Below are 26617 nucleotides of genomic sequence, written 5' to 3'. Positions count from 1 at the left end.
AATTCTAATGAAAATATTTAAATTCAATGTATATTTTGTCACTATATTTTGAGACTATTTTCAGAAGGCGGAAGCGGTTTGTTTATGTGCCTGTGCTGAGGTTAAAAAGCATGGCTCAGTCTCAGGTCAGGTTGGGTGGACTGCTATTACAACATCAGTATGGAGAGATTGTGGAGAATGTCGGCGCTTTCTTGGCTGCCAAAGGATCATTTACACTCAAGGATATTGCAGAGGGCACCAAACTAGGAATAAATGAGGTAGAAAGAGCTGAAAATACGAGGACATTGAGGGCGATATGTTTGGGGAGGGGGGCGTGTTTTTTTCTTTCTAGGCTGACTCAAAATCTGACATGTGTATATGTACAGGGACAGTTTTATAGGAATGTTATTTTCTACTGCCTGTTGGTCTATGACGAAGATCCCATTAGATTATAGAAGATTTTTATGTATAAAACAGCCTCTAAATCTGTCAAGGCTGTAGATTAGCAAGTGAAAGTGAAGTGAAAGTAAACATCCACAAATCATTTGGTTTCAATACATCTGACATATCTTTACATACTATTGGGAATGTTCAAGTCTACAAATCTAGACCTGAATTATGAGGTTGTAGTTGTTTTTGGTAGTATAAGCCCATTCACGGTTCCGACTAGGCATGTGCAGTGTCAAAGGTAAAGGCCCCTGAGACGTAAACAAAACCCATCTGGGCGTTGTTATGCAAATCTAGACAATGTCGAGACAGAACTGTTTACAAGCCAGGGGCCTTCACCTTTGACACCGCGCATGCATAGTCGGAACTGCGAATGGGCTTATAAAGCCTGCCTTAGTCTAGCCAAAGACAGGAATGTTATAAGCAGTTACATTTACTGATGTTGCACTCATACTTTTCAGTCAGTCATAGCGTTACAACAACAAAATTTGAAACTTTTGAACAGTTTGTGTTGGATTTACTAGCTACAATTAATGTTAATCGTTATTGGCATATGTTGAATGCAAAAGGAAAGACTGGAACCAACTGGCAACCAATAAACTTTGCTGGTGTTGTCAAGCCAAACTGCCATTTCATCATTATTAGATTGTGTTGCACACCTGTGTAATAGACTGGTCCTAGCTGTCCATCTAAATTCAATTAGCAGTTCAACCAATAAGAGAGAGGGTGCAGTCCTGACAATGCTGTATTGCAATTCTATGTTTTCATTTGTCATTTCTGTATTGAAATGTTGCTGTAAATTTTGTAATTTTTGCAGCCTTTTCAGTTAGTGTTCATCCTTTTTTCAATTTCTCACTTACCGAAAACTACAGTTGTTTCAACTGCGAAATTTTGATTTTCACAGTTTTTCAAAATTTCAAAATCAAATGTCGCAAACTTAAATTAATTTTACAATAACCACATTGAACCGCTGAACACTGTTTTTCATATGTTAGTAAAGCTCTCCAGCTCATGTGAAATTTAATTGCCAAATTTTCCTTTCTTAGACCATGTTGTAAGTACTAGTAGAGACAGAAATTATGTATCAACTATAAGAGCAGTATTATTGCATATGTGGCAAATATTATATTGGTCTTTTTTCAGGTGAAGAAAGCCTTGTGTGTGTTGATCCAACATAACATGATGGACTTTGAAAGGAACAGACGTGGTCTACTAGAGTACACCATACATATCAACAAGGTGCTATTCATCACAAGATATCCCAGGTAAGATTGCACACCCCTGGAGTTCTTCCGCAACCGGGGCTTGTATTACAACCTACATGTACATGTAGCTACCACATGCAAGGTACATGTACATTTAGATACAGCAGAAACTTTATGATAAAGGTAGCATGGCCTGTCAGTATACTGTTCTGTCTAGTGTTAGCAATAAAAAAAGGTATTGATGTGAAAATTATACATTGTATTTTTTCCATGGACAGATATATCTACTGTGCTAAGACCCTGTACGGAGATGTGGGTGAGTTCCTGGTGGAGGAACTGCTGAGTCATGGACAGATGCTGATGAGCCATGTGTGCAGGAGGGTGTCTGAGCGCATCACACAGGCTTTGGAAGGTCAGACCTACATGGTCATACAGTCAGACCTACATAACTGTACAGTTACAATTTGGGTGTAATTGAAAGGATACTTTATCAAAAGGCTTAAGAAAAATCAATTTTTGACGACACGTCAGCTGAAGCTTCAGGCATTAGCCTCAAACCATGCTATTGAAGCTTCAGGTATTAGCCTCAAACCTAGCTATTGAAAAAGCTTCATGTTTCAGTCTGACTCTAAGGTTGCTTCACCTCACCTTTTGTATGCTTCAGCAGGCCAGTCGGTTGATGAGTTAAAGGTGAGGAAGACGTTTGTTGAGCTCGTGGAGACTCACTTCCTACAGAGAGTGGCGGCGCCTCCATCAGACAGCGCAGATAAGGTAGACGAGGAGACAGAACTGCAGATCAAGGAGAAAGAGATGTTCCTCATTCCTCCTGCCATGGATATCGGTAACTTCAGCTTTCTTGTCTTAAGGTAGCAGAACACAGTTTTCGACCAATGGGGATTTCTATATGGGGTCATGCGGGGTCATACTAAACTTCAGCCGACCCACCCCGGCAGGTAGCTGTAAAGGTCACGTGCATTTGTACGATCTAAAAACCAACTGATTATACTACGGTACAGTTAAGTTCGCACATCGCTGTAACACTGTAATTAAAAGTGTGTGTGTGTGTGTGTGTGTGTGTGTGTGTGTGTGTGTGTGTGTGTGTGTGTGTGTGTGTGTGTGTGTGTGTGTGTGTGTGTGTGTGTGTGTGTGTGTGTGTGTGTGTGTGTGTGTGTGTGTGTATGTGTAAATTGTGAATACAGAGTATATTTTAACATACTCTGTATTCACAATTAAAAATTAGAAATTCTCAAATAACATGTACATACTTTTTAAAACTTTTCAAGTAGCAAGCAGATATTCCAGACGGACACCAAAGTTGGGGAGAATCTGTTATGGGTAGTTCAGCAAACTACAAAAAAAATTAGTTTTGAACAAGCATTTATCTGAAAAGTATGGTTTAGTCATTAGTGTAATTTAAGGTTGCCCAGACAGTCTAGGTTTAAACCGTATCTATAATGCTGTATCTTGCAACTCATTTTGCCATAGTCTGTCAAAGTGACTCAAACTATGTATTTCACAAAGTGCTACTTTTACTGGAGGCTTATCTGTAGCATTTATCTCAATGTTCACTATTAAGTAGTCAGCAAGTCAGGACTTAAAAGCATAACATTTGTGTCAGTCCATTATCTAGCTTGCAGGCAAGACCTTATTCTATAAATGTATTTTGCAAAGTAACAACTGATATCTATCTTATTACGTGCCTTTAGCAAGCTTAAGAACCTCACAGTCTACAGCAAGACCTTGAATGTTTTTTTTCAGATTACGGTAAAGTGAACCCCACTGTGTCCTCCAGTGGTAAAAGGAAAAGGGAAGATGGAGAAGAGGGAGACAAGGTTGCAAAGAGACCTCGCAGTACATCTCCTCTGTCTGATGAAAAGAACGAGGTATGTCATTGGATGAAAATAATGAGATTTGTCATTTTTTGGATGAAAAGATTGAGGTGTGTCATTGGATGAAAAGATTGAGGTGTGTCATTGGATGAAAAGATTTAGGTACTCTGTATGTCATTGGAGTAAAATATCAGAGGTATGTCATTGGATGAAATTGAAAATTGTGATATGCCATTGGCTAGGAATATTGAATTTTGAAAGATTGAGGTATGTCATTGAATGAAATTAGAGATTGGTGTAGTCATTGAATAAAGAAGATTGAGATATTTCATTGGCTGAAAAGACTGGGGTATGCCATTGGACGAAAAGATTGAATTATGCTATTGGATGAAAGGATTGAAGATTAGCATTGAAAATTGGATGAAAATGTTTTTTTATTGACAAGGAAATTTAACAGACTGTGAACTTTGAAAAAAATGGAAATTCAGCAACCAAAGACTGAATCTTTAAAAGACCTTGCATTTTTTTCTACAACTTGTACAAGGCTGCCATATTGTTTGGCCCAGTATCTGGCTGTCTTCTATCCAGAATGATAATTGTATCTCTGATACTTTTTGTTTTAATTTTGTTCTTTATCCTATTGCTATCATAGGATGCTCCAGATAAAGGTGTTTACTGGCACATCAACTTCACCAGATTTCACCAGTTTTTCCGAGACCAGGCTGTTTTGTCTGCTCTCAATAGTAAGATAGACAGGGTAAGGTCCCCTTTCTCAGTTAATTTTGGCATCGTTAAACAATTAAGCGCCATTGAGCACGACTAAGCATTCCTGCTATTGAAAGAAGTCACATAATTAGTATTTTCATGTCATTCCTTGTATAGCATTCTCATATACAGACTGTCGTCTGTTGCATATATTGTGTACAATATACATGTACTTTGGGGAGGCTCTGCTAAACCAGGCTGAGGTTTCCACTTTAAAATATGTGGGAGTGGCCTCTAACTAGCTGTCAGCCAATCAGAGAATTGCATGAATGTTTTCTTTAGATTCTCTGCTTGATTAACAGCTAGTTAAAGGCCACTCCCACAAAAGTGGAAACCTCAGCCCGGTTTAGCAGAGCCTCCCCACGGTATATTCTACAGGCCTCAGGCGAGGCTCTATGTAGAAAAAATATTTTGATGTAGAGCTTGGAAGGTTTGTAAGCTTGAGTCAGTTTTATGTACGCTTAATTTCAGTATGCGTGTGAAATCGTGCGGACTATGTTGCGCGTCAGTGAGAAGACAACAGTGCCCTTAGCACCGACTACACACCCAATGTCATCTCATGAGGTTTGTATCAGGCTTAATTTCTATTAAATTCCAAAGTGACCTGAACTATAAGGTATTCTTCTTTTCTTCCGTTGAAGTTGAAAATGTTATGATTTTTTTTGTAACTAATAGTGCAATGTAGCTCAGTCTTACTGTAACTTATTATTGAAATATCAACTCTGATAATTCCCTGACGTACCCTATAAGACCACTAGTCTTAGTCTACATGAACAAAAAAACGTTGTGAAGAATAATTAATGTCTTGGATACCTGAAGTGTGCATACCTCAGGGATTACTGATGCTGCATTAGTAGATCACTCAAATCCACTATTTAAATGTGGAATTCTTATTGACATTGGTAACTGAACAATCTTTGAGCTATTTTGTTAAAGACAATAGTGGAACAGTCATGTACTGTAATTCTTGATTTGTTAACTGTAACTTAATTTCAGCTGTCACTAGTCAACAGCTAAAATTTCATCATTGCTTATATTTGATCACTAATATTTAAGCTAGTAATGTTTGTTCCCACAGTTAAAATTAAGTGCCATGACCTATTCCATTTTATCACAGCCGCTATATTTTCCTGCTGCTATATTGAAGTGATTTACAGTGCTTTGAAAAAAAATTACCGCCGACATTTAAAAAGTTACAATAGCAGAATATGTACATGTACATGTAGGCAAACATAGCAGGCCCAGCCAACACGATAAAGCTAACAATCGTCAGGTTCAACAGAATGTATAATCTCCAAGCAGATCCACACCGGGCGCGAAAATCGTAGTATGCTAGCCAGAGAAGGTCCAGTCAGCCAGAGAGGGTCCAATAGCCCGGTAGGGATCTGCCCTAAGACGGACCTGAACAAGGTTATTAACCGGCACAAGGAGGGGCAGCCTATTGAGAAAGGTGCCTCTACTCCTCCTCGTGCCTGCTTAACTCCAACGTGAAAATTGGCTGGGATTATCGTTTTACAACCCCGAATCTGGGACGAACCCGGCCGGCCGCGCCATTTCACAGCGGGAGTTTCCCCTCAGATACAATAGTGCGGGAACACACCGCATCACAACGCATCAAAGCAAAGGTATCGACATACAGACTTTTCCGTTAGACAAATTTGCACCATTAGTTTCTAGCTTGATGTTAAACCATAATTGATTAGAATGTCGTTTTATTCATGTGAATGCTTGGTGTGTCTTTTTTTTAACCACAACTTGGAATCTGTTTTTGGCCATTCTTTCACGCTTGGATGCGGTGCAAAACCACGCCGAAACACCGCCATCTTTCAGTGTCTTTGTATCTTTTTCTCGCGTCTATATTCAGTTCAGTAAAACCCGAGTCTTGTCGTTTGTCATGTCTTCAGTTATGGCAGAAGCCATGGCGTCGTCCGGTGGATCGAGAAGTCTCTACATAACGTCCTTACTTGGTCGCTGATTAGCGCTCGTAACGGTGAGACGATGGAAACAAGTTTTGTTTCACGGCAGACACAGCGGAATGTAATTTGGTAGCACAGGGATTTCCCCTTGCCCGTCGCAATCCCAACAAATACATCTTTACTATCCAGACATGCCAGAATGGCATCTAGTTGAGTCTCCCTTATTTCAAACTCCCAGATAGCACGGAAATTACGGCGGACTCTTTCCGTCCACCAGCGCCTGCTTGCTTCCATTGTTATCTGGAATTCAAACCTGCCGGGTAACTGTGAGACGGCGCGCAGCTGACCCATGACGGGCGCCGGGCTTCGAACGCCGGCACAATTCTCACCTTCTTTCTAAGCGCAGTTTGACTGCGGGGAGATTAGGTAACAATTGCGCGTTAATAACCTTGTTCAGGTCCGTCTAAGGGCAGATCCCTACCGGGCTATTGGACCCTCTCTGGCTGACTGGACCTTCTCTGGCTAGCATACTACGATTTTCGCGCCCGGTGTGGATCTGCTAGGAGATTACAGAATGTACACATTTTATGCCCTTTTTCAATTTGATAATTTGTACTTAATAGACTACATTAAATGTTTGTCCTTTTCAGATCTTCCAAAGCTTGCCACCAGAGCTGGACTTGAACAGACAGACTCTTGGGGAGTATCTGACCTTGTTAGCTGAAGACAAGGTGATTCATGTGTTGATAATGTATTCAGTTCCACACAGATACATGTACAAAGTGGTGGACCAATCAATGCACGGAAAAGCATAATTGGATCAGTTTTACTTTTCTACAGGTATGGAATGATCCAATGGATGACAGGGTGCGAAATACAATTATGCAACTTGTAATTTGCAAGTGATTTTCAAGATTTGCAAGTAAAATTTATATGAACTTGCAATTTTGCAAGTTGAAAATGCTGGTGGATCGATTCTTGTAAGCACTGCGAAACAAAATCAACTACAGATGATATGTAGCCTTTATTGTTTGTAGTGAAATAGTGATAGTAAGTAAATTTGTATAATTTAGATGTTTAGTCTTCTGTTAATGCTATAAATGTTACTATGTCCGGCAGAGTATGTATGTACAGCAAAAGCAGTTATATACTGACTATAATATTGTAAGTTAATGATATTGCAAGTTCATTAGTCAAATTGCAAGTAAAGCTTTTGCCAACTTGCAATTTTGCAAGTAACCTCCCAAAATTATTTCGCACCCTGGATGATATAGTAGAACTCAAATTAAAGAAGAAAATTAAAGTACTGGAAAATGAAGCAATTATCATTTTATGGTACTACATGTAACGATTTCTACCCTATAGACACTTTGCTGTTGCTCATTTATTTTTCCACCCCATATACAACAAGCTATAAACCTGAAAGCTACAACATAAAAACAATTAAAACTTTACTAATCAGTGATCTGGCTAGACATTATGTTACTTGGTCTGGCTATCTTTGTTGTAAAGTTGGAGTCATGATATCCCAGATCTAGATAGAGAAGTCCTAAAGCTGTGTTGCCCTGATTGTGATTTTTATGTGGTAACTACTTATCCATCCAACAGTATTAAATACCAATCAATGTCTCTAGTACATAAAATCACATGTGGTAATAAAAATGACTGGTTATTATAACCATAAGATATGATGCGGGAACTGCAATTCCTAACATAATCATGAAGTCTACAATGTCATGTAATGATTAAAATGTTCCCATAAAATCAGATAGAGTCTGTTTACGATCCATAATTTGGGAAGTAGGCTGTTGACTTTATCAAAGGACATTATACAAATGTATATAATGTCCTTGGTTTATTGTAGAATGTACATTAAGAAATCATTCTTCATCTTATGACTACATTAAAGAATTTTGGTGATTTTTATCAATTTGGTATTAAGTGTTCTGCAAGACTTAAGTACATTTTTGCAGCTAAGTAGACATTTTAGGAGCACTGTTTATTATGTGAATTAAATATACATGTACATCTAGCTAGTATGGTGGCCTTGTGGTTAGAGTTTTTCAAAATCTAATGGTTCTGGGTTCAAATCCCTAGCAGGTCTCAATGTTGAGTCTAGAAAAGACACTAACAACAACAGCATTTTCCCAATGGATCCCATAGCTAAGGCAATAGTCCATAATATCAAATTGAACACAGGAAGTGGAATGTCTAACCTTTGACATCCTGTTCGTGTCCTGTGCAACTTCCTGTCACTCTTTGGTGAGACGTGCCTAGCTTATGGAAATCTGAACTGCAGAAATATAAATACTACAGACAGACGGAAAAACAAACAGACTCTCTGAAAGGAATTCCTCCATTCAAGGAGTTGATAAGAAGGTCGATAATGAAAGAATCCCAAGGATTTAAAAAATTTAAGGACATAAGAACGACAAAAGGTTATGGCTACCCTCTGACAGATGTCATTGATTATGATGTCCTCATCTTTGTCTTAATTTCAGACGGAGATTGTGAACAAAGCAGGAGAGAGTGGAGGCGGGATGTACATCCTCAGTATCCTTTACAGTGGATCATAGATGGTCAAGTGTCTTCTCGGGACCATGCAATTAACAATCTTAGTTGGAGGGTGCTACATTTTGTTTTTGTGCAGTATCTATAATTGTTACTATTCTATCTCTATCAATTTGGATAAGAAATGTCCATATTTGTCTCTGTAAAACCTGATAAATGGGTCTTACTTTTTATCACACAGAGTAAGGGTGCACATCCTAGTGCTGAGAAGCACATGAAAAATTATGGTATGCAATATCAAAGCTATATTGTACATTTTGTATCATGCACAAACAAGTGTAAGGAGACCTATGCACATACCAATCACTCTCATCTTCTGTAGTGACTTTAGAAGAAGACCATCTTAAGACATGCAAGGGGCTTCATTATTGGACAGCTTCAAGCAACAAAGCTCACAGGAAGATAAGTCATTAGACATGGCCAGCTGCTGCCTTTAAAGCTTAGTATTTGCTCTACCAAAAGGCTGCTAACTGAAACAATACAGATAAAAGGAATGCTGAATGCACAGCTGAGCTGAGGGAACTCTCTAGTATTCTGAAATGTACTTTGTAACCCCTCTTATTTTGTGTGCAGTTTGTAAGGTACATGTAGAACAGTCTTCAAAGGGCAATATTCTTTGACACTTGTTATTTGTTTATAGGGGACACATATTCAATGTAATTTTTGTACTTTGATATGTAAAGACTAAATTAGTGTTGTATTGCTTCTGAAGTCCTGAAGTTGAATGTAATTACATGAAGCAATGTATCAATGGTAAAAGAAAAGATTTGGAATTGGCTCTTAGTGTAAAGACCAATTTATGATTTGAGTTGTTTGTGAAAATATTGAATTAGACATTTGTTCAACATGTAGTGCCTAGTAGCACATAGGTCAGCAAGTTTCCTTGCTGTTTCAGTACCAGCGTATATTTTTTACAGGAAGGGGCTGCTAGCACTTTCCCTTTAACATGCTCGAGGCACCTCTTTGAACATGAGACCCCCATCTTATGGGTGCAGCAGCAACCGAGATGCCCTTCCCAGGATTGAACCGGGGTCTCCCAGTTACCAACTAGTTAGAACCAGGAGCTCAACTGTGAGGCTGCTACCTGTGACTTGAGCTACAGGGACATACCTAAATTTACATTGTACAGAATCAAAAACAGCCGTAACGTTAGGTTCCAATTGCAACTAGTCCAGGCTGATCAATGAAGCACTGTTGATGTTTTTTTATCACATCCCATCCTTTCAACAGTATGATTATCATAATAGATATGTTTGTCTTCCCTGTACCTACCCTCTCAGTAATCTTGTCTCCCCTTCATCATGATGGATAGAACCTTTTGTTGTGCAAGTTAGGCAGAAAGATTGAGCAAAGTATGAAGAAAAATGTATCTGGCCTTGAAGTGACTATCTCCTATATAGCAAGCATTGATACAGACCAAATCTTGTACTAAAAGGGATGCCCACTTTATGTGCAAGTCAGGTTTTGGTTTGATTTCATTCAGATCTCGGGTTTTATTCAGATGTCAGTGTTGCCAAGGCTGTAGAAATGTCATCCTTTAAGTGGCTATTTCCTGCAAGCGGGTATCTCACTGGACTGCACTCGCCAAATTGTGCTAGGAAAGTGGACCGACTTTTGACAATTTTGCCAATTTTCCCCTGGTAAAATACAGGTAGTACATTTGTATTTGTACGTGACCTCTATATAGAAACAAAATGGCCATGCCTGGAATGCCACATTCTCAGTTCCAAATCAGATACAAGAAAACTTTATTGGAAATCGCAGTATGCCATTCTAGATTAGAAACCAGTGTACAATGATTAAGATTTATCAAAAAGAGATTTGGAGTGAATGCGCCGCTTTGCACCATTTTGCGTCCATTTTCACCATTTTGTTTATTGCAAATTTTTTGAAGTGTAAAAAAGAATTTGTGCAGATTGTTGATGCTTTGCGAATGCCTTTCATAATTTGCCCCCATTTGGTGCAGTCCAGAGATAGACACTGTAGGAAGCAATTTGATACACGGACCAAAATTATGTAGAGGAAGAATGATGTTCACTTTATATACAAGTCATGGTTGCCGAGGCTGTAGAAATGATAACATTGTATTAAACTGGCCTTGAAGGGACTATTTCAGTGTTGCATGTATTGATACAGATAAGACGAAATGTAATGTAGAGGGAGAACGATGCCCACTTTACTTATCTATCAGTCAGGGTTGAGCTTTGTCTAGTTAGGTGTACATTGTACCATGATTTTTCAGACCTGTCAATGATCAACTAGTTAGGCATACTAGCAACACTTGGTTAATACACTGTCTAGCATTACATGTACATACATAGAGCTGAATCAGATATAAAAGATGGAGTTTATTCATTGAACACCCCTTTATCTTTCCCTACCGAGGGGTCACCCGTGTACATGTACATGTACCAAACTTGTACTAAGAATAGCAAACATGCCAACGTGCTTGGGAGGGTTAGGGTTAACATTGTTAGTCTACAATTCTACATGTACATACTGTACATGTTGAGAAGGGAAAGATACAAATTGCATGTATTTCCAGTTGACAACCTTAACTCAAGTGTCAGATATGCAAAAAGCCTTGGAGACCCTGTGCAAGGCCAGCATTGAATCTGTTGTGCAAGAAAGGTAAGAATATGCATTTGTCTTTATTACAAGTTTTCTGTTATCCCAAAAATTTAACATTGTTGTCTTTTCAGTGCTTGACATACAAATATATTTTGTAGGTATACAAGTGCTAGGATATGGTGAAAATTAGTGGACAAGAATGCAAAACAGAATTCAAGTGAATTTTCTAGTTGTTGGTTGGAGAAAAACATCTGTTTGGTTATATGATTATCAATTCATTGGTTACTGGTAAAAATATGAAATGTTATTACTGTAAGGCATCTTGTTCCAAACATACATCAAATTATTGCCATGAAACCACCATTTTTTTTGTGCAGATTCGGGTCCAAGTGTTCACGAATATTCCGCCTGCTGCTGATGAAACGCCACCTGGAGCAGAAACAGGTTAGCATGCATGGCATTATGGGTAACCTCAGGCCTCTCCCTCCATGAATTATCCTGGGCAAGTTTTTATGATTATTGCAAGCACTTGCAGTCACCCCTTTTATTATTTTTATGGTCCCATTTCCTTCTTTAACAATAATAGATTTTCAGTACATGTACTGTACATATCACTGCCCTATAGTATACATGTATATAATGCAGGTAAGTTGTTACAAATTTCTATTATCATGTTACATATACATGTGCCATGCTATAAACCTTTAGTGATTAAATTCCAGTGTCAGAGACAATATAGATAGTAGCAATGACCGTAAAAAAAGCCGTAGTATACCAGGGCAGGCATAAAAGGTCCAAGTTCAAGACAGTGTCAGGTTCTTGAAATATAACTGTAGGAAGCAAGAATTATTGCATGAATTTAGAAACAGTAAATAAGATGTACATGTAAGATGGAAAGGGGCTGTTAAAGATACTGCCCCTTTTAGAGTGCTAAATGGAACAGCCTTCATAGTTTTATTACACCTTGCTACTTCCATTTATAGATAAAGAGAGTTCGTTGAATACAGCTTTGGTACAAAAGGTTGCGCGTTAAAAAGAAATCAAAGTTGAAAATAATGTATTGATTTGGAAATGATATGACCCATGCATGAGCGGTTTCAAATTGGTAACCACTAATTGTGCATGAAGATGCGGTGTCAATTTCTTATGAATTTTGTTTATGATAATGATTCCCTTAGAATAAAAAAAGGTAAGCATGCCCACACCCTGTGAGACTCGTAGAACTTTGCCTCATGATATGATTTCAAGGACCCTACATGCAGACAACAGCATTAAATGTCAATCAAGTTGTCTAGGGATGTCCCTGTAGCCCAACTGGTTGCAGCCTCACAGTTGAGCTCCTGGTTTCAATCATTTTCTAGCTGGGAGACCCCGTTCAATCCCGGGAAGGGTATCTGGGTTGTAGCTGAACCTGTCTTTCGGAAGTGGACGTAAAATGGGGGTTGCCGTGTTCAAGGCGATGCCTCGAGCATGTTAAAGGGGAAGGGCTAGCAACCCCTCTGTTAGAATAAACTGAACCCTGTTACTGAAACAGCAAGGCCGTACTGAGACATTGCTGCAATACAAATTATGTACAATGTATGTACCACTAGGCACTACAAGGGTCTTAACAAATGAACGAACGAACAAGCGAGTTGTCTGAGCGACATTAAAATGCTTTATGTAATGCGAGATAAGATTAAAATTGGTCCCATGGCAGGGTAATAAACTACTGTGTTCTCCATTATGGCTTTGATCCTTCAGTGCAAGTCGTTTTGGCAGATATAATATGTAAGCTGACCTAATTAGGTATTGACCAGGCCAGTAAGCTGTTGCACCTGAGGTCCCCGCATGTCTGTAACAGTCTGTGAAGGGGTCGGGTTTCACACAGCTGCAACAGGTGCATCAAACCGTAGACTGCGTGGGGTCACACAGTATATCATGGGCCAGGTGCAAGGATATACAATGCAAGGACATACAGTTCTAACTTTGAAGCAAACCAGTACACAAATCGAAATGCAAAGTATAATGATGGGACAAAAGATACGAAATTAGACAGCAGTAACGAAATCACAGAGCAACTGTGATAGCAGTATAGGAAACAATTTGTAACAGTCTATTTGGTAAGATAGGTTACACACAACTGTAAATTGTGCAATCATGTTAGCAGAGCTTTTGTTTAATTTTTGGTGAGAGCTCATCACACCTCAAACACATACTCTATATTTTTTAACTGTTAACTCAAAGGACTGTGAAAATCTCCTTTCCCCTGCTAGCATGAAATTAAAAATTGAATTACTGTAATGTATAATGCATTCATGCCAAGTAAACGGCTACAATATGGTTTGAATTACAGTTGATGATTGTGATGTTCAATTGACACTGCCCAATACAAATGCATACACTAGCAAAGTAGGTAACAAATGATTACAATGTGATTCATGATGATTGGAAGACTTGCTAATTTGCATTAGCCAACAACCACATTTGGATAAGTGCGTGCCTGCAAAGCTGGTGTGTTACGCCAGATATACAGATACAGTGTTCAGGGACATCGTGAGGTGTAACAAAATACACATCCATAGCTTCCATAAAGAGTCGTTCGCCATGATTATCGATAACGTCATCAACATTTAATTCTGATAATTCACCCTACTCTATGTGAACTCAATGCTGAACGATAGATTAAAAATGCTTTTTTGATTCAAGTTTTTTTCCTGAGGTATGAAGGGAAACAACAATTTTTGATTACTGTAAATTGTTTTAATTTTGAAAAAACTTAATTTTGCTATAAAAGTATTAAAGGATACATGACTTTGTATGTTCATGGTTGAAAAAATGCTGTTAGAGTAACAGACTAACTAACAGTAATGTAGAACAGTAGTCAGACTGAGCACATGTTCCTGGTGTGATAAGTTTGTGATGAGCTGCCAACATAAAACTGCCGTAAACATTTCAGGATTCACAGTATACATGTACGTGTATGACAGAGAAACACTTGATTCAGGGCTGTCTCTTGGACCCGTCCCTCCGTCCCAGGACGGAAATTTGAATGTGGTGTCGTGTGGCGTAACAGCAGGGTGTTCGGCCCAGACAGAACCCAGCAGTCCCGGGCTTGAATCCCCTAATGCCACCGATGTTGTGCCCTTGGGAAAGGCACTTTACACAACTTACCTCATTCCACCCAGGTGTAGAAATGGGTATATTGTTCTCTGTACGTGGCACTGTTGAAATAAGTCATGAAAGACTAGAGTGCAGGGCCAAAGGCAAAGTCTGTCCAAAGGCAAATTAAATAACAAATTTGAATGTTGGAATGGAAAAGAATTTCACCCCATCCATTCAAAAATATCTGAACCTCATGAAAAGAAATTGATGAAAATTTATTTTTTTAGCTTGAAATGACGAAAACCAACAACATTCTGGCTCCCAAACAATGAGTGGGACAGAAAAAAAATTAAAGCTAGAGACAGCTCTGCACTTGATTAAAGGACTCCATAATTGAGAAGATGACCTCAATCTTTAATCTGTATGGCAGCTGAAAGATGTTGAGCCATGTTTAGTCAACAAGAGTAATGCTGGGATTTAGGGTATTAGAGTACATCATTAATCATGGACAGTTGAAAGATTGTGGCAGCCTCACATGCACTAGTCACATATTCATGTACTACATTGTACATACACGTATTACTGTAAATGCAGAAATGTTTGCGACGGCCTTATGTTCGTGGTTTTCGTGGTGAACTCTTAACCACAAACTTACAACTACCGCGAAAAGCCGTTCCATTGTGTGACAGTAGGGCTACTATTGTTTCAAATGCGAACTCAAAACAACTACGAACACTCCATTTTCTCTCTACAACGAAATTGAAATAATGTGAACTTGAATGCATTAACAGTATCAGTGAGCGTGAATGAGATCTGTCCTTTTCATTCAGATTATAGGAAAAAGTCAATGTGATGCCATGACATGTACAGTTTCACAGACACTATATTTGCATGGTTCCCCAGGAAGTAATCTGACACCATTAAAAGTCAAGTGTAACAAGAAATTCCCTCAAAATTAGTCCTTTTCATTCAAATTCTGGGAAAGAGTCAGTTGCCATGACATGTACAGTTTCACAGACGCTAAATTTGCATGGTTCCACTGTAACTAATCTGACACCAGTAAAAGTCAAGTGTAACTAGAAATCAGTCCTTTTCATTCAAATTCCAGGAAAAGGCCAATAAGGTGCTGCACATGATGTAGCTGTCGTGCGGAGATAAGGCATGTTTTCATTGTCAAGCCAAGCCAACCGTTGTCCTCAAGCTGCATCTAACCTATAGAAGCAACGGAAGCCCATTTATTTTTATTACAAGTTGATCCCGAGTCCCAAAAGGTGTATCTGGCAGGATGAGATAGCTGCCTTTGACATCAATTTCATCCAGTATTACAGTAACTGTAAATCTTGAAATGTATGCAGTGCCAGTGGTAGAGCAAAATTGAGACGTATGCGTTTTGTCTTCTACTTTTTGTACTAAGTCTTCAGTATCGTTTCAACTGCAAAATTTTTAAACTTACCGTGTAAATCACCACAAAACCTCCTAACACAAAATAAAGTCTGTGTGAACATAGATAAATTTACTTTAGTACAACAGGGCTCTTGGCATGTCCCTGTGGCTCAATTTGTGACAGCCTCACAGTTGAGCTCCCGGTTACAGTTAGTTGGTAACTGGGAGACGCTGGTTCAAGTCCCAGGGTCAGGACATCTCTGTTGGGGCTGCATCCGTCTTTCGGCAGGGGCGTTAAATGGGCGCTCCGTTTTCGAGGAGGTACCTTGAGAACCTTAAAGGGGAAGGGCTATAGCAACCACTACCTGTGGAATGTACCCTGCTACAGAAATGGCAAGAAAACTTGCTGCCCTACCGGTATGTATCACTAGACAAGAGTCTGAACGAAAGAATGAACTGCAGGGCTCTCTCCATCACCCATCCTTCTGTCCCTAGATAGAATTTTGCTGTTTGGGATGAACAAGAATTCCAACCATTCCGTCCCTTCGACTGACAGAAATCGAAACTTTTATGACATTTTTGTCATGTCGTCAACATTTCCACAAAACTTACACAAAATTAACCAAATCAAAGAATTGTTTGTCCTGTCCCTGACTGCTTTTCACATAAATAACTAGTCAAATAGACAGCCCTTTCCCTGGTACTGAATACTTTCCACGCAAATAAACAGGCCTGTCCCTGGTACTGAACACTTTCCACGCAAATAAACAGTCCTGTCCCTGGTACTGAACACTATCCTCCCAAATAAATTGCCCTGCCCCATGTACTGAACACTTCCCATTCAAATAAACAGTCCTGTCCCTGGTATTGAACAGTTTCCATACAATTAAACAGTCCTCTCCCTGGCACCTAATACTTTCCATACAATCAAACAGTCCTGTCCCTGGTACTGAATACTTTCCATACAACTAAACAGTCCTGTCCCTGGTACTGAACACTTTCCACACAAATAAACAGTCCTGTCCCTGGTACTGAACACTTTCCACGCAAATAAACAGTCCTGTACCTGGTGCTGAATACTTTCCACGCAAACAAACAGGCCTGTCCCTGGTACTGAACTCTTTCCAACCGATTAAATAGTCCTATCCCTGGTGCTGAATACTTTCCATACAATTGAACAGTCCTGTCCCTGGTGCTGAACACTGTCCGCATAATCAAACAGTCCTGTTACTGAATACTTTCCACATAATCAAACAGTCCTGGCCCTGGTACTGAACAGTTTCTGCACAAATAATCAGTCCTGCTCTGACATTGAACACTTTCCACAAATTTGAACAGACACAATTGAGTTCAGATTTGAAGGCTATGGGCATACATTTTGCCACCCACTTCTTTATTTTCCTGCAAAAACTCAGAACTAATAATTTGAATTGTGACCTTACAGTCTTTTGCTACAAAACATCATGTTTAGGATAGTGGTATGTAGTAAATAGATAGAAATGGGAAGATAAAGTCTTTTTGATGTAAAGTTTGTAATTCCCTTACTGTTCTGTTCCAGGTTGAGGATATGGCCATGATTCCAGCCAAGGAAGCCAAAGAACTGCTGTACAAGCTATTCTCTGAGAACTTCGTTACCATGCAGGTAGGCACAATGTCGGAATGAAAATAAACCAGTTAAACTCCCTGAAGACAGGAATGTCCCTGTAGCTCAAATTGTAGCAGCGCTATAGTTGAGGTTTCAATTAGTTGGTAACTGGGAGACTCCGGTTCAATCCTGGGAAGGGCATCTTGGTTGGGGCTTCACTTGTCTTTCGGAAGGGACAGGTATCTCGAGCACATTATTAAAAGGGGAAGGGCTAGCACCCCTCCCTGTAGGAATATACCCTGCTACTTAAACAGCAAGGCAACCTGTTGACCTATGCACCACTAGGCACTACAAGGGTCTGAACGAACAAACTGCACGAAGCTGACTAAAGAGCTAATCGCCCACTGGCAATAGGAAAGACAGAAGATGAATACAGTATACATTGTATACAGGTTCATTCCCCTTGGTCCAGGAGCTAGGTCACTGACTATTGGACTACATACTCTACTACTGTTCACTATGCATGAATGACATTGTGTTGCATTAGGTTCATGCTGTCACAGGGAAAATGTAGTAAGAATTTCACCATCTACTTTTGGACAGCATTGAAAACAAGAACTTTTGGTCAGTGGGGATATGTAGGAATTTTTCCCATCTTTTCATTAATGGATGAAAATCAAGCAAATCGCCATTGAAACCAGAGTCTGTATTCATGTTGATCTTTCAGATCACAATATTCAAGCTTTCCTTTTAGTCCTCTGTTTTCATGGTGTCCTGATACCAAGATACTAAAATGTAAAAAAATCAAGGAAATTATAGATTAGTATGACCTAAAAATACCCCATCTTCCTCTGGCAACACCAGCAATTCAACTGTATGGATCTGAATAGGGAAAAGTGCTTCATATATCAATTATTAAGATAATCAACCTAATATCTGCAGAAAATAGCTGGACAGCCAATACGTGTTATCTATTATCTAATGCGGATTATGCGGTGCAATAACGACCCATCCGTCAAGACTTGAAAACCTGGCTGTGATATGGATAAACCTATAATATGATTCTCCAGGTACGTGTATTATTACAACCTCGTTATTGGAGCCTTTCCAGGATCGATGCCTTTGACGTCAGGAGTCGTCACATCTACGGTTGATTTGTCATGTCAGTTCTGACACAGGCGAACCCCTGGAAATATAGTCCTCCCATGGATTTTTCCATAAATAGCCAAGTGTGCCAAGTCAGGCAGTCCCAAGGACAATGGGGACTGGCTAGAGGGAGATACGGTCACAGGATGTAATTTGTGAAAATGAAAAAGTTAGAATAGTGTCAGCATGTATTTGTGGTGGTAAGGCCTAGGGAAAGAAATGTTGTGTTTCCGGCTGCCCGAATGACCCTAGCAAAAACCTGTCGACCCTCCCTTTTTTTTGGTCGACCGCTAGCAAGCTTAAGGTACAGAAAAGTTTTGATCTGGCATCTAAGTGATGAAAATTGAAAACAATCCAACAAGTCTTGCATATTTTCTTGCAAACTTCACACTCTGCTAACAGATTAGGTCTTTAAACAGTTGATGTAAGAAATCAATCATTATGTACTTTGTACATTTTACTTCTTTGTTCAGTTCATTGATATACAATATGTATAATGTACAAGAAAAGTGTCCTGATGCATTCCAGTTTTGCAATGTTAAACTGTTGTATCACTTTGGTCGAATTCTAAAAAGGCAACAAGAAGATAAACATCCCTACCTACCCACCCTAATTGTTTTAGTACCGTAAGGCCACACCAATTTAATTTCTTGGTTAACAGATTTTAACATTAAATTTTAGCAAAAAAAATCATGAAAACAGAAGGCTGGGGTGAAAACTTGCACCTGACCCTGTTCACTCCCTGAAACCGTGTGCACCAAAGTACAAGCTTTCCTCTGAGATACTATTTTATGTTGATTTTCCAATCTAGCATTTTTTTTAAAAATTCCGTTAACCAAGAAATTAAAATGGTGTGGCCGAACCAGAAACACAAAAACACAAGGCCTTAAGGATGAATTTAAAATCTACTAAATGCTGCATCTCAGTGATTCCTCTGAGGAATGCACACTTCAGATATCCTGGTGTTGAAGTCATCCCTGAGTGAGAAGGCCTCGGTAGCACTAGTTTTGTATTATGGCCTAAGGTTACCAGGCAGAATTATGAGCATAGCTGTTGAATGTCATTATGCTGACAATAGATGAGGTATAACGGCCTAACCGTTGGCCGTCGTCACTTATCGACTGCTGTTGTTTTATGTTGATGAACTGCTGGCTACAGATGGATGCAGACAATTGGTTTCCAGACTGAATGCTTGACACAATAACGCCTACGGGGCAGAATGCTGTACTCCTAATGACTTACACCGTTACCACCTGTGTACTGTATTACATCTGAAGGCTTAGATTTGTATCGGCATTGTTGGGGTGATTATTTCAGGGCATTCAAATCAAGAAATTATAATTCTTTTATTATTCTGATGCATCTTATTTTTGACATTAGGCCATGCTTATTCAATTATATCTATATTACATGTAGATGACATCCTCTAGGAACGCCAAAACTGCCTTCATTGTGAAATCTACATGTATGTGGTCAGGACGGTTGAACATATGACTTAACACACAGAGTATGGTATACCGGATAATAGATTCTTCATTTTTGTTTTTTCACATCATCTTCCTTGACTTCAGAATTGACTTTGCATTCTATGACATTAGTATCCGTTTTCCAAATTATTTTTTTTGCAATGTACAGCATTTATTTGTTCATTTTGCAACTGCTTTGAACGATTTACAGTATGGTCCAAAACTTTTTTGAGTGCAACGGAGTAGATTTTTCAATCCATATAGCCTCTTTAATCCAACCGACGTATCTGTTGTCCACTACCTATGACCTTGGCCTCATCCTCGTCTTAATGCTATTTACAGATTGTTTTTTTCCGTTTTCTCTATGAAGGAAATCCCAAAAACTCCAGACCACGCGCCGTCTCGCACGTTTTACCTGTTCGGCATCAATATGCACCAGGTGAGCAGGATGCTGCTGGACAGGTGCTACAAGGTATGCACATTATTTAACAGAAAACAATGAGATACATGACATGTATGCAAAAAGTGTACCTGTTGTTAGTTTGGTTATAAGTTGTAACATTTTGTACACGTTTTGCAAATATCTAAAGAATTATGGCATTCTCCTATGAAATGTTAATCTTGAAATGTTTGCATTAGATTTATTTTCATGCGTTGTCATTACACTAGTACTACTGTAACACTTCATGATTTCTTCAACTATATATACAAACTTAAACCGCCGCAAAAACCTCCTTTCTCCTCCTATGGTGAAAATAAGCACCTACAAAAATAAAGGGAGTTGCAGTGTATGCCTGACAGTTTTGGGCTCGTTTAACTTTTGGAGATATCTACAATCAGGTCCCAGAACACAGTATTTATCCATGACCCCCATAGTCTATGACGTTGCAGTAAAAAAAGTAGCGCAACAAAAATCTCAACACACTTCAACACAAAATTTTTACATGAAACCTATCGAGGCATTAACTTTACTGTATGGTAGTATAATAAGTCAGCTTTAGATTTTATGAATAAGAGTGTGGAGTTTGCCCACTACATGTAGTCAAAGTGTAAATGCTTGTGAAATTTACAGCTGACTCTCCGGGTGAGTCGGCAATAGTTCTCTTGACCTCTGAATGACCCCAATTAAAAGATTGCGTCAAAATCTTACAAGGCCACAACTTTTTTCAATTATTTTGTAGATTCCACCCTCAATTTTAACACGATCATATTTTTTGCTTCTCTAGTGCACCCTACTATAATTTTATCCAAGTCAACATCAGTCAGTTTGTGGTTCGTAACTATAGAAATCCCCATAGGCAAAATACTGTTATCTGCTACCTTGAATCGATCTTGAAAAAGGTGCACCAATAGACTGCATTGTAATTTGTAATACATATAGCATGTACATTGATTGTCACAGAATAGGTGTATATACACATTCTGTATGTCCCTACCATTATGTTGATTTTGAACATTACTTCCTGTGATGTTCAAGTATAAATCGGCCATCACTACAGGTGTGTTAGTAGCGCACAATTTTGCAGTGTCTACAATATAACACTGACTTCCTTGTACCCATCTCACTCCACACTGCTCGGGCATGTGACAGTTTGGGGTTAGGCTGTGAACGATGATCACTTTCTTGCCGGATTCAGTACATTTGATTGCTTCCTCCCACCTCACAACCTAACCTTATTCTGTCTAATATTCACTGACTATAGCTTTTACATTCTCATACATGTATAGATCAGATGTGACAAGTGTCATCTATCTGACAGTAAAGTCACGGCCACACTGTCCATCACAGTCTGACAAGTCTTGACACCGTGCGCTCTCCATTTTAAGATGCTGTTTTTAAGATACAGTGCAGTTCACAAGAGGTCATGTTTTTATGCTGCAACACAAAGCGTTGAACTTTACCAATGGCAGGGGAATATTGGTCTGATTTACGCAGTGTCTGTTTCCCTTGCTCAGTTCGTTTTTCATGTTATAAGTCTCCAAGAAACAATGTACAGTAACTTGCTGCTGGGGCCAAAGTTTGATCCCTGGCTAGACGTTGTGTCCTTGGGAAACTAAGGCACTTTACTTTTTGTGACTTGTAGAAATGGGTACCTGGCTTTGGTTATGGAGGTATACATGGGCTCCTCCTTCTAATATCATGTCTAAGACACAGTGGATAACAACCCACTGCCCCTACGGCCTCAAAAAGGCAATTTTTTCACCTTAAGTTTTAGTTCAACATTTATTACAAATAAACAGAAGATCAGAAGATGTTGTGATCAAATATGAATAAAGAAAAAATTGGATCAATGGGGTCAATGAACTTTAAAGGCCCTTTAGTCATTTCAAGGCTATGCTCTGTCTTTGCTCTGTCTTTGCACTGTCTTTGCACTATGTACATGTAGTTAAGACTACCAAGTATATAATTCAAATGTATCTAATACCAGATCAGAAAAGAACAAAAACAGTAGATTTTTGTGTTTGTTTTATTAAGACCTCCCATTAGCGTTCAATTCTGCCTTCAAGGACCAAAGTTATGAACCCAGAATTGAGGTGTTCCAAAAAAATTTGTTTTCCCCTGAACTATGATCGTAGAGTGAAACTTGTTGCCGCCAAGTACAGTGGAGGAATCCTCATTTGATAGTTTTAAACAGTGCACACAGTTAGATGGACAAAGGTTAGGTGTGACAGGTCATTCAGCAGTGCCATACAACCATCTGCTGCTGTGCCACGTGCCTTTGAAGCCGGTGTATTACGCCGAAGGGCAGTTAAACCGACTATATAGATGTCTGTATTTCTTTACTGCACCGCTGGAGATACAGATACAGATAAGACTGTAGCAGAAGTAAAATACTTCACCCTGGTCCTCTTTTTTTTGCTCATCCGTGCAGCATGTTTTATTCTACTTCAAAACCCATCACTGAGACCGTCATAAATGGTATACATGCTGTGTCGCCGAATTCTCGTCTACAAATAACAAGCCGGACTCCTGTTCACCCCCATAACTTTGCTTGAATGGTTGATTTACAACAAATGGATGTTCCATTAGTGTCCAGGGCAAGGGAGAATTACATGTGATAAATAGTCACCCTAATGGTCCTGTCTCTGCCTTTGTCCACAGGCGATGGGGAACCTCATCAGCCGTAGAGAGCACGAGAACACAGAAAACAGGTGGGGAAATCAATGTGCGACGGGCTCCTCTGTACAAGGGGATGAAAAGACTCAGCCAAATATCAAAGGCAACGTTATTAGACCATTGAGTCTGAGGTGTCAGGAGGGCGACTGTTATTTACAGCGTCACCTCCAGGGATATGTATTCGCGCTGGGGTGTTGAAAGATATCTGCTTTCTCTTAGATTTTGTACTGGGAATAGGTTAGATGTATGATTGGCAACTTTGGTAAGAAGAATGGCGACAGTCAGGTATGGTGTTTTGTGAAAGAGTGTTGAACTGTAGAAAAGAGACTGAATTGATTACCAATGGAATTCCCACAGCTGGTCAGGTCATACTTTCCTCAACAGAATAGGAAACTGTCACAGATTCACACTTTGTCACAGTACAGATGATTGTATACCTCAATAGTTAATTACCCAAATTAATATCAAACACCCTCCAGATTAATTTTGGATAAAATATTGCACTTTGGACAAATGCTTGTAGCCTTTGACAGCTTATACTTACAGAGTTGATATTTTGTGAACAACTTCAGATCTTATGGAAAATCTTTAGATTGTTTAAAAGAATATTCAGATTGTTTGAAAGAATCTTCAGATTGTTTTCAGATTGGTTTTGAACAATCTGAAGATTGTTTCAAACAATCTGGAGATTGTTTCAAACAATCTGAAGATTTCTTAATGTGATCTTCAAATTTATGTTATTTCACTGTCGCCGTGTTCCCATGTAGGCGGCTCGTTGAGAAGTCCCAGAGAGTGGACGCCATCTCTGCGTCCCTGCAGAGCTCTGGTGCCGACACCACGCAGATGTCTGAAGTGGAGGAGATGATCACACCGCCGGAGAGACAACAGCTCAACAAGCTCAAACATGACATCAACAAGTAAGTGTCCGCTGAACTCGGTGCCGTTGGAGTGTGGTTCGGTTTGTGGACAGCATAACTGGCAAGAAGTTATGGATGGATGTGATATTAGATATATGTCAATAGATGTAAGCAAATGAAGGAAAAGTTTGGTGATGGTCCCCCATTCAAGTTGATTTCTACAGAGCTGTAGCTGAACTTCTGCATCTTGAGTTCTGGTTTTGATTATCTAGTGGGGTTTTTTTAGGTCTTGGGCTCATTTTGTAACAACGCTGAGGGATGATTGCATTAACAGTCTAGCTTGGGTCCGCCTAATCAGAAAATAGGATTGAAGCTGTTTAAAATTATAGTAGATTTGAAATTGGATTTTGCCGCAACTTTACAACTGTTTGATCTACAATTTAAGGTAACGGCTTCGTGAATCTAATCTTTGTTTGTAGGATACGTAATCAATATAGAGTTGCAATTGGATTTTCCTCCAACTCAAGAGAAACTCATGATCACTGAAAATTCAATTTTCTTCAATCTGCCTTAGAAACTTGACCTACTTTCCTTCAGGATGTGTGATGTCAGGATTGGGTCAAAGGCGATATTTGGCACTGTACTAAAATGTTACTCTCTAATCATCCTTAAATATTGGAACTTTACTACTAATTAAAGTTCATTTAATCAATTTACTACTAATCAAAGTTCATTCAATCAAATATACAATGTTACCGTTACTGTTAGTAACTATTGTGATGAGGATTAAAGGATGTTCCTTTAGCTCAATTGGTAGCGGCTTCACCGTTATTAGTTGCTAATTAGTTGGTAACTGGGAGACCCCGGTTCAAATGCAAGGAAGGGCATGCATCCTGGTTGGAGCTGCTTTCTTCTTTCGGAAGGAACGTAAAATGGGGGTCCGGTGATCAAGGAGGTATACCTTGAGAATTTAACAAGGCACAACAGCCTCAGTATACATGACTGTATACACGTACCTACATGTACTGGCTGTACTTCAAATGGATGTTATTCTTATGACAATTATTTTTGATTTTCAGATTAGAACAGAGCGAACTTCAACTGGACGAGACGATTTTCCTGCTGGAGAGTTACCTCCCTGGTTCAGAAGCAATGGTCCTGTATTAACCAATTTACATATTAAAAGAATTCAAATCAGAATGTCTATTACATGATTAGGTACCTTCGCCAATACGAAGCTATGAGGTCATGGAACTCTTAGACTAGTTTTACACGAAGTTGACAGAACTCTGAGATGTGACTATCTTGTAACCACCTTACGGCTACGTCAGAAGGAACGCAATCTGAAATTACTAGACTAAGTCTAGAATAACTTCATACGCTGTGTAACAGTTACTTCTGCACAGTGTTTCAAAGCAAACATTCATTATAATAATCATACATTCTTTGCTGCATTTGTCAATGTCTGTTTTTTCCTTGTTGACACAATGAAATTAAAGAAAAATTAAAGAGCTGCTGGTTCTGATATTGTCATTGTACATGGATGCAAAATTACAGGCTGAGTAACTGGGATTCTTTTTGTTAAATGGGTGCAACTGTTTCATTTTATCTTCACATTTTGATTCAAATTGCAGAAGAAAAGTTTAAAAATGACTTAATCTTTAATTTATTAGCAGAACCAAGAGATATCTTGCTACAAGTAGGATATAACAAATCTTATGTTGTACTGGTAACTTTATATAATCACAGAAAAAGTCAGATAGTACAGTGAGTACTATCTGGATCCAGTGTAATCAGTATTCAGGCCATGTCTTGTCCCATAACAGGGATTTACAAAAATAGCACATAGTGTGGAGTCCAGGTCGGCTGGTGATTCGGATACTGGCACTGTGTGAAACCAGTCTTGATCAAGCCTGACGCCGGAGAGTCGCCGCGTACGCCACTCGAGCCTCGGTTCACGTCGTGGATTTATCACTCCGTATGACTGGTGCAAATATAGGCCATCAGTTATGATGAATGGGATAAGACCAATGAAAGAAAACTACTGCCTGCAGCCCAGCTTGTGCAGGTTTTGTTTGTGGGTGTGAAAGGGGCTTTAACAAAAATTATGGATGAACTAGAAAGGCCGTCATTTGCCCCTGAGCAAATACAGCATGTTTCGCCAATACCCCTCCCCATGCAAAAATGGGCTGTCGCAAAATAATAGCTGGGCAAATTGAAATATACTGAAACTAGAATGGCAACATAGTCGGGAAAATGCAGGATATTCCCCTCCCATTACCTACACCTCAAATATGACATCCTTAGCATTGACTGTAAGGGTATTATGAAGTTTCTGCATAACTTATGCAAACGAGGTCCTCATTAACATAATTTATGGACAGGTTTCCTGACCTTTCCTGATGGTACCTACATGTCAGATATGACATCACTAGCTTTGACGGTAAGGAAAATATGAGTTTATGCATAAATTATGCAAAAAAGGTCCTCATTAGCATAATTCATGGCCAGGTGTGTTCACCTGTCCAGAAGTAGCTACATCTCAAATATGACAGCTGCAGCTTTTACGGTAAGGGAAATACAAGTTTCTGCATAATTTATGCAAATGAGGTCCGCATGAGCATAAGTTATGTCCAGGTGCTTTCACCTGTCCTACATGTACCTACATCTTCAAGATGACATCCGCAGCTTTTAC

At 39.2% G+C, this 26617-nt stretch overlaps 1 protein-coding gene across 2 annotated transcripts; it reads left to right on the top strand.

Annotated features, from left to right (window-relative positions):
• Positions 1-77: 77 nt before the first annotated feature.
• On the top strand, positions 78-25434 carry LOC136428586 (DNA-directed RNA polymerase III subunit RPC3-like). 2 transcript variants are annotated; one of them, XM_066418209.1, is made up of 16 exons: positions 78-257; positions 1570-1691; positions 1910-2043; positions 2299-2472; positions 3390-3514; positions 4113-4217; positions 4697-4789; positions 6792-6872; positions 8643-8694; positions 11283-11343; positions 11661-11727; positions 17309-17392; positions 20318-20419; positions 23051-23100; positions 23833-23982; positions 25002-25434. In XM_066418209.1, the coding sequence occupies exons 1-16, from the start codon at positions 111-113 to the stop codon at positions 25087-25089; spliced, it is 1635 nt and encodes a 544-aa protein (XP_066274306.1). In that variant the 5' UTR covers positions 78-110; the 3' UTR covers positions 25090-25434. The 2 variants fall into 2 exon arrangements, with proteins under 2 accessions (XP_066274306.1, XP_066274305.1); XM_066418208.1 differs by having other exon boundaries at positions 2296-2472.
• Positions 25435-26617: the final 1183 nt, after the last annotated feature.

This window comes from Branchiostoma lanceolatum, chromosome 2 (assembly GCF_035083965.1).
Source record: "Branchiostoma lanceolatum isolate klBraLanc5 chromosome 2, klBraLanc5.hap2, whole genome shotgun sequence".
Lineage (NCBI taxonomy): Eukaryota > Metazoa > Chordata > Leptocardii > Amphioxiformes > Branchiostomatidae > Branchiostoma > Branchiostoma lanceolatum.
The sequence above is the reverse complement of the archived record's forward strand: the minus strand, read 5'-3'. Positions and strand labels throughout refer to the sequence as shown.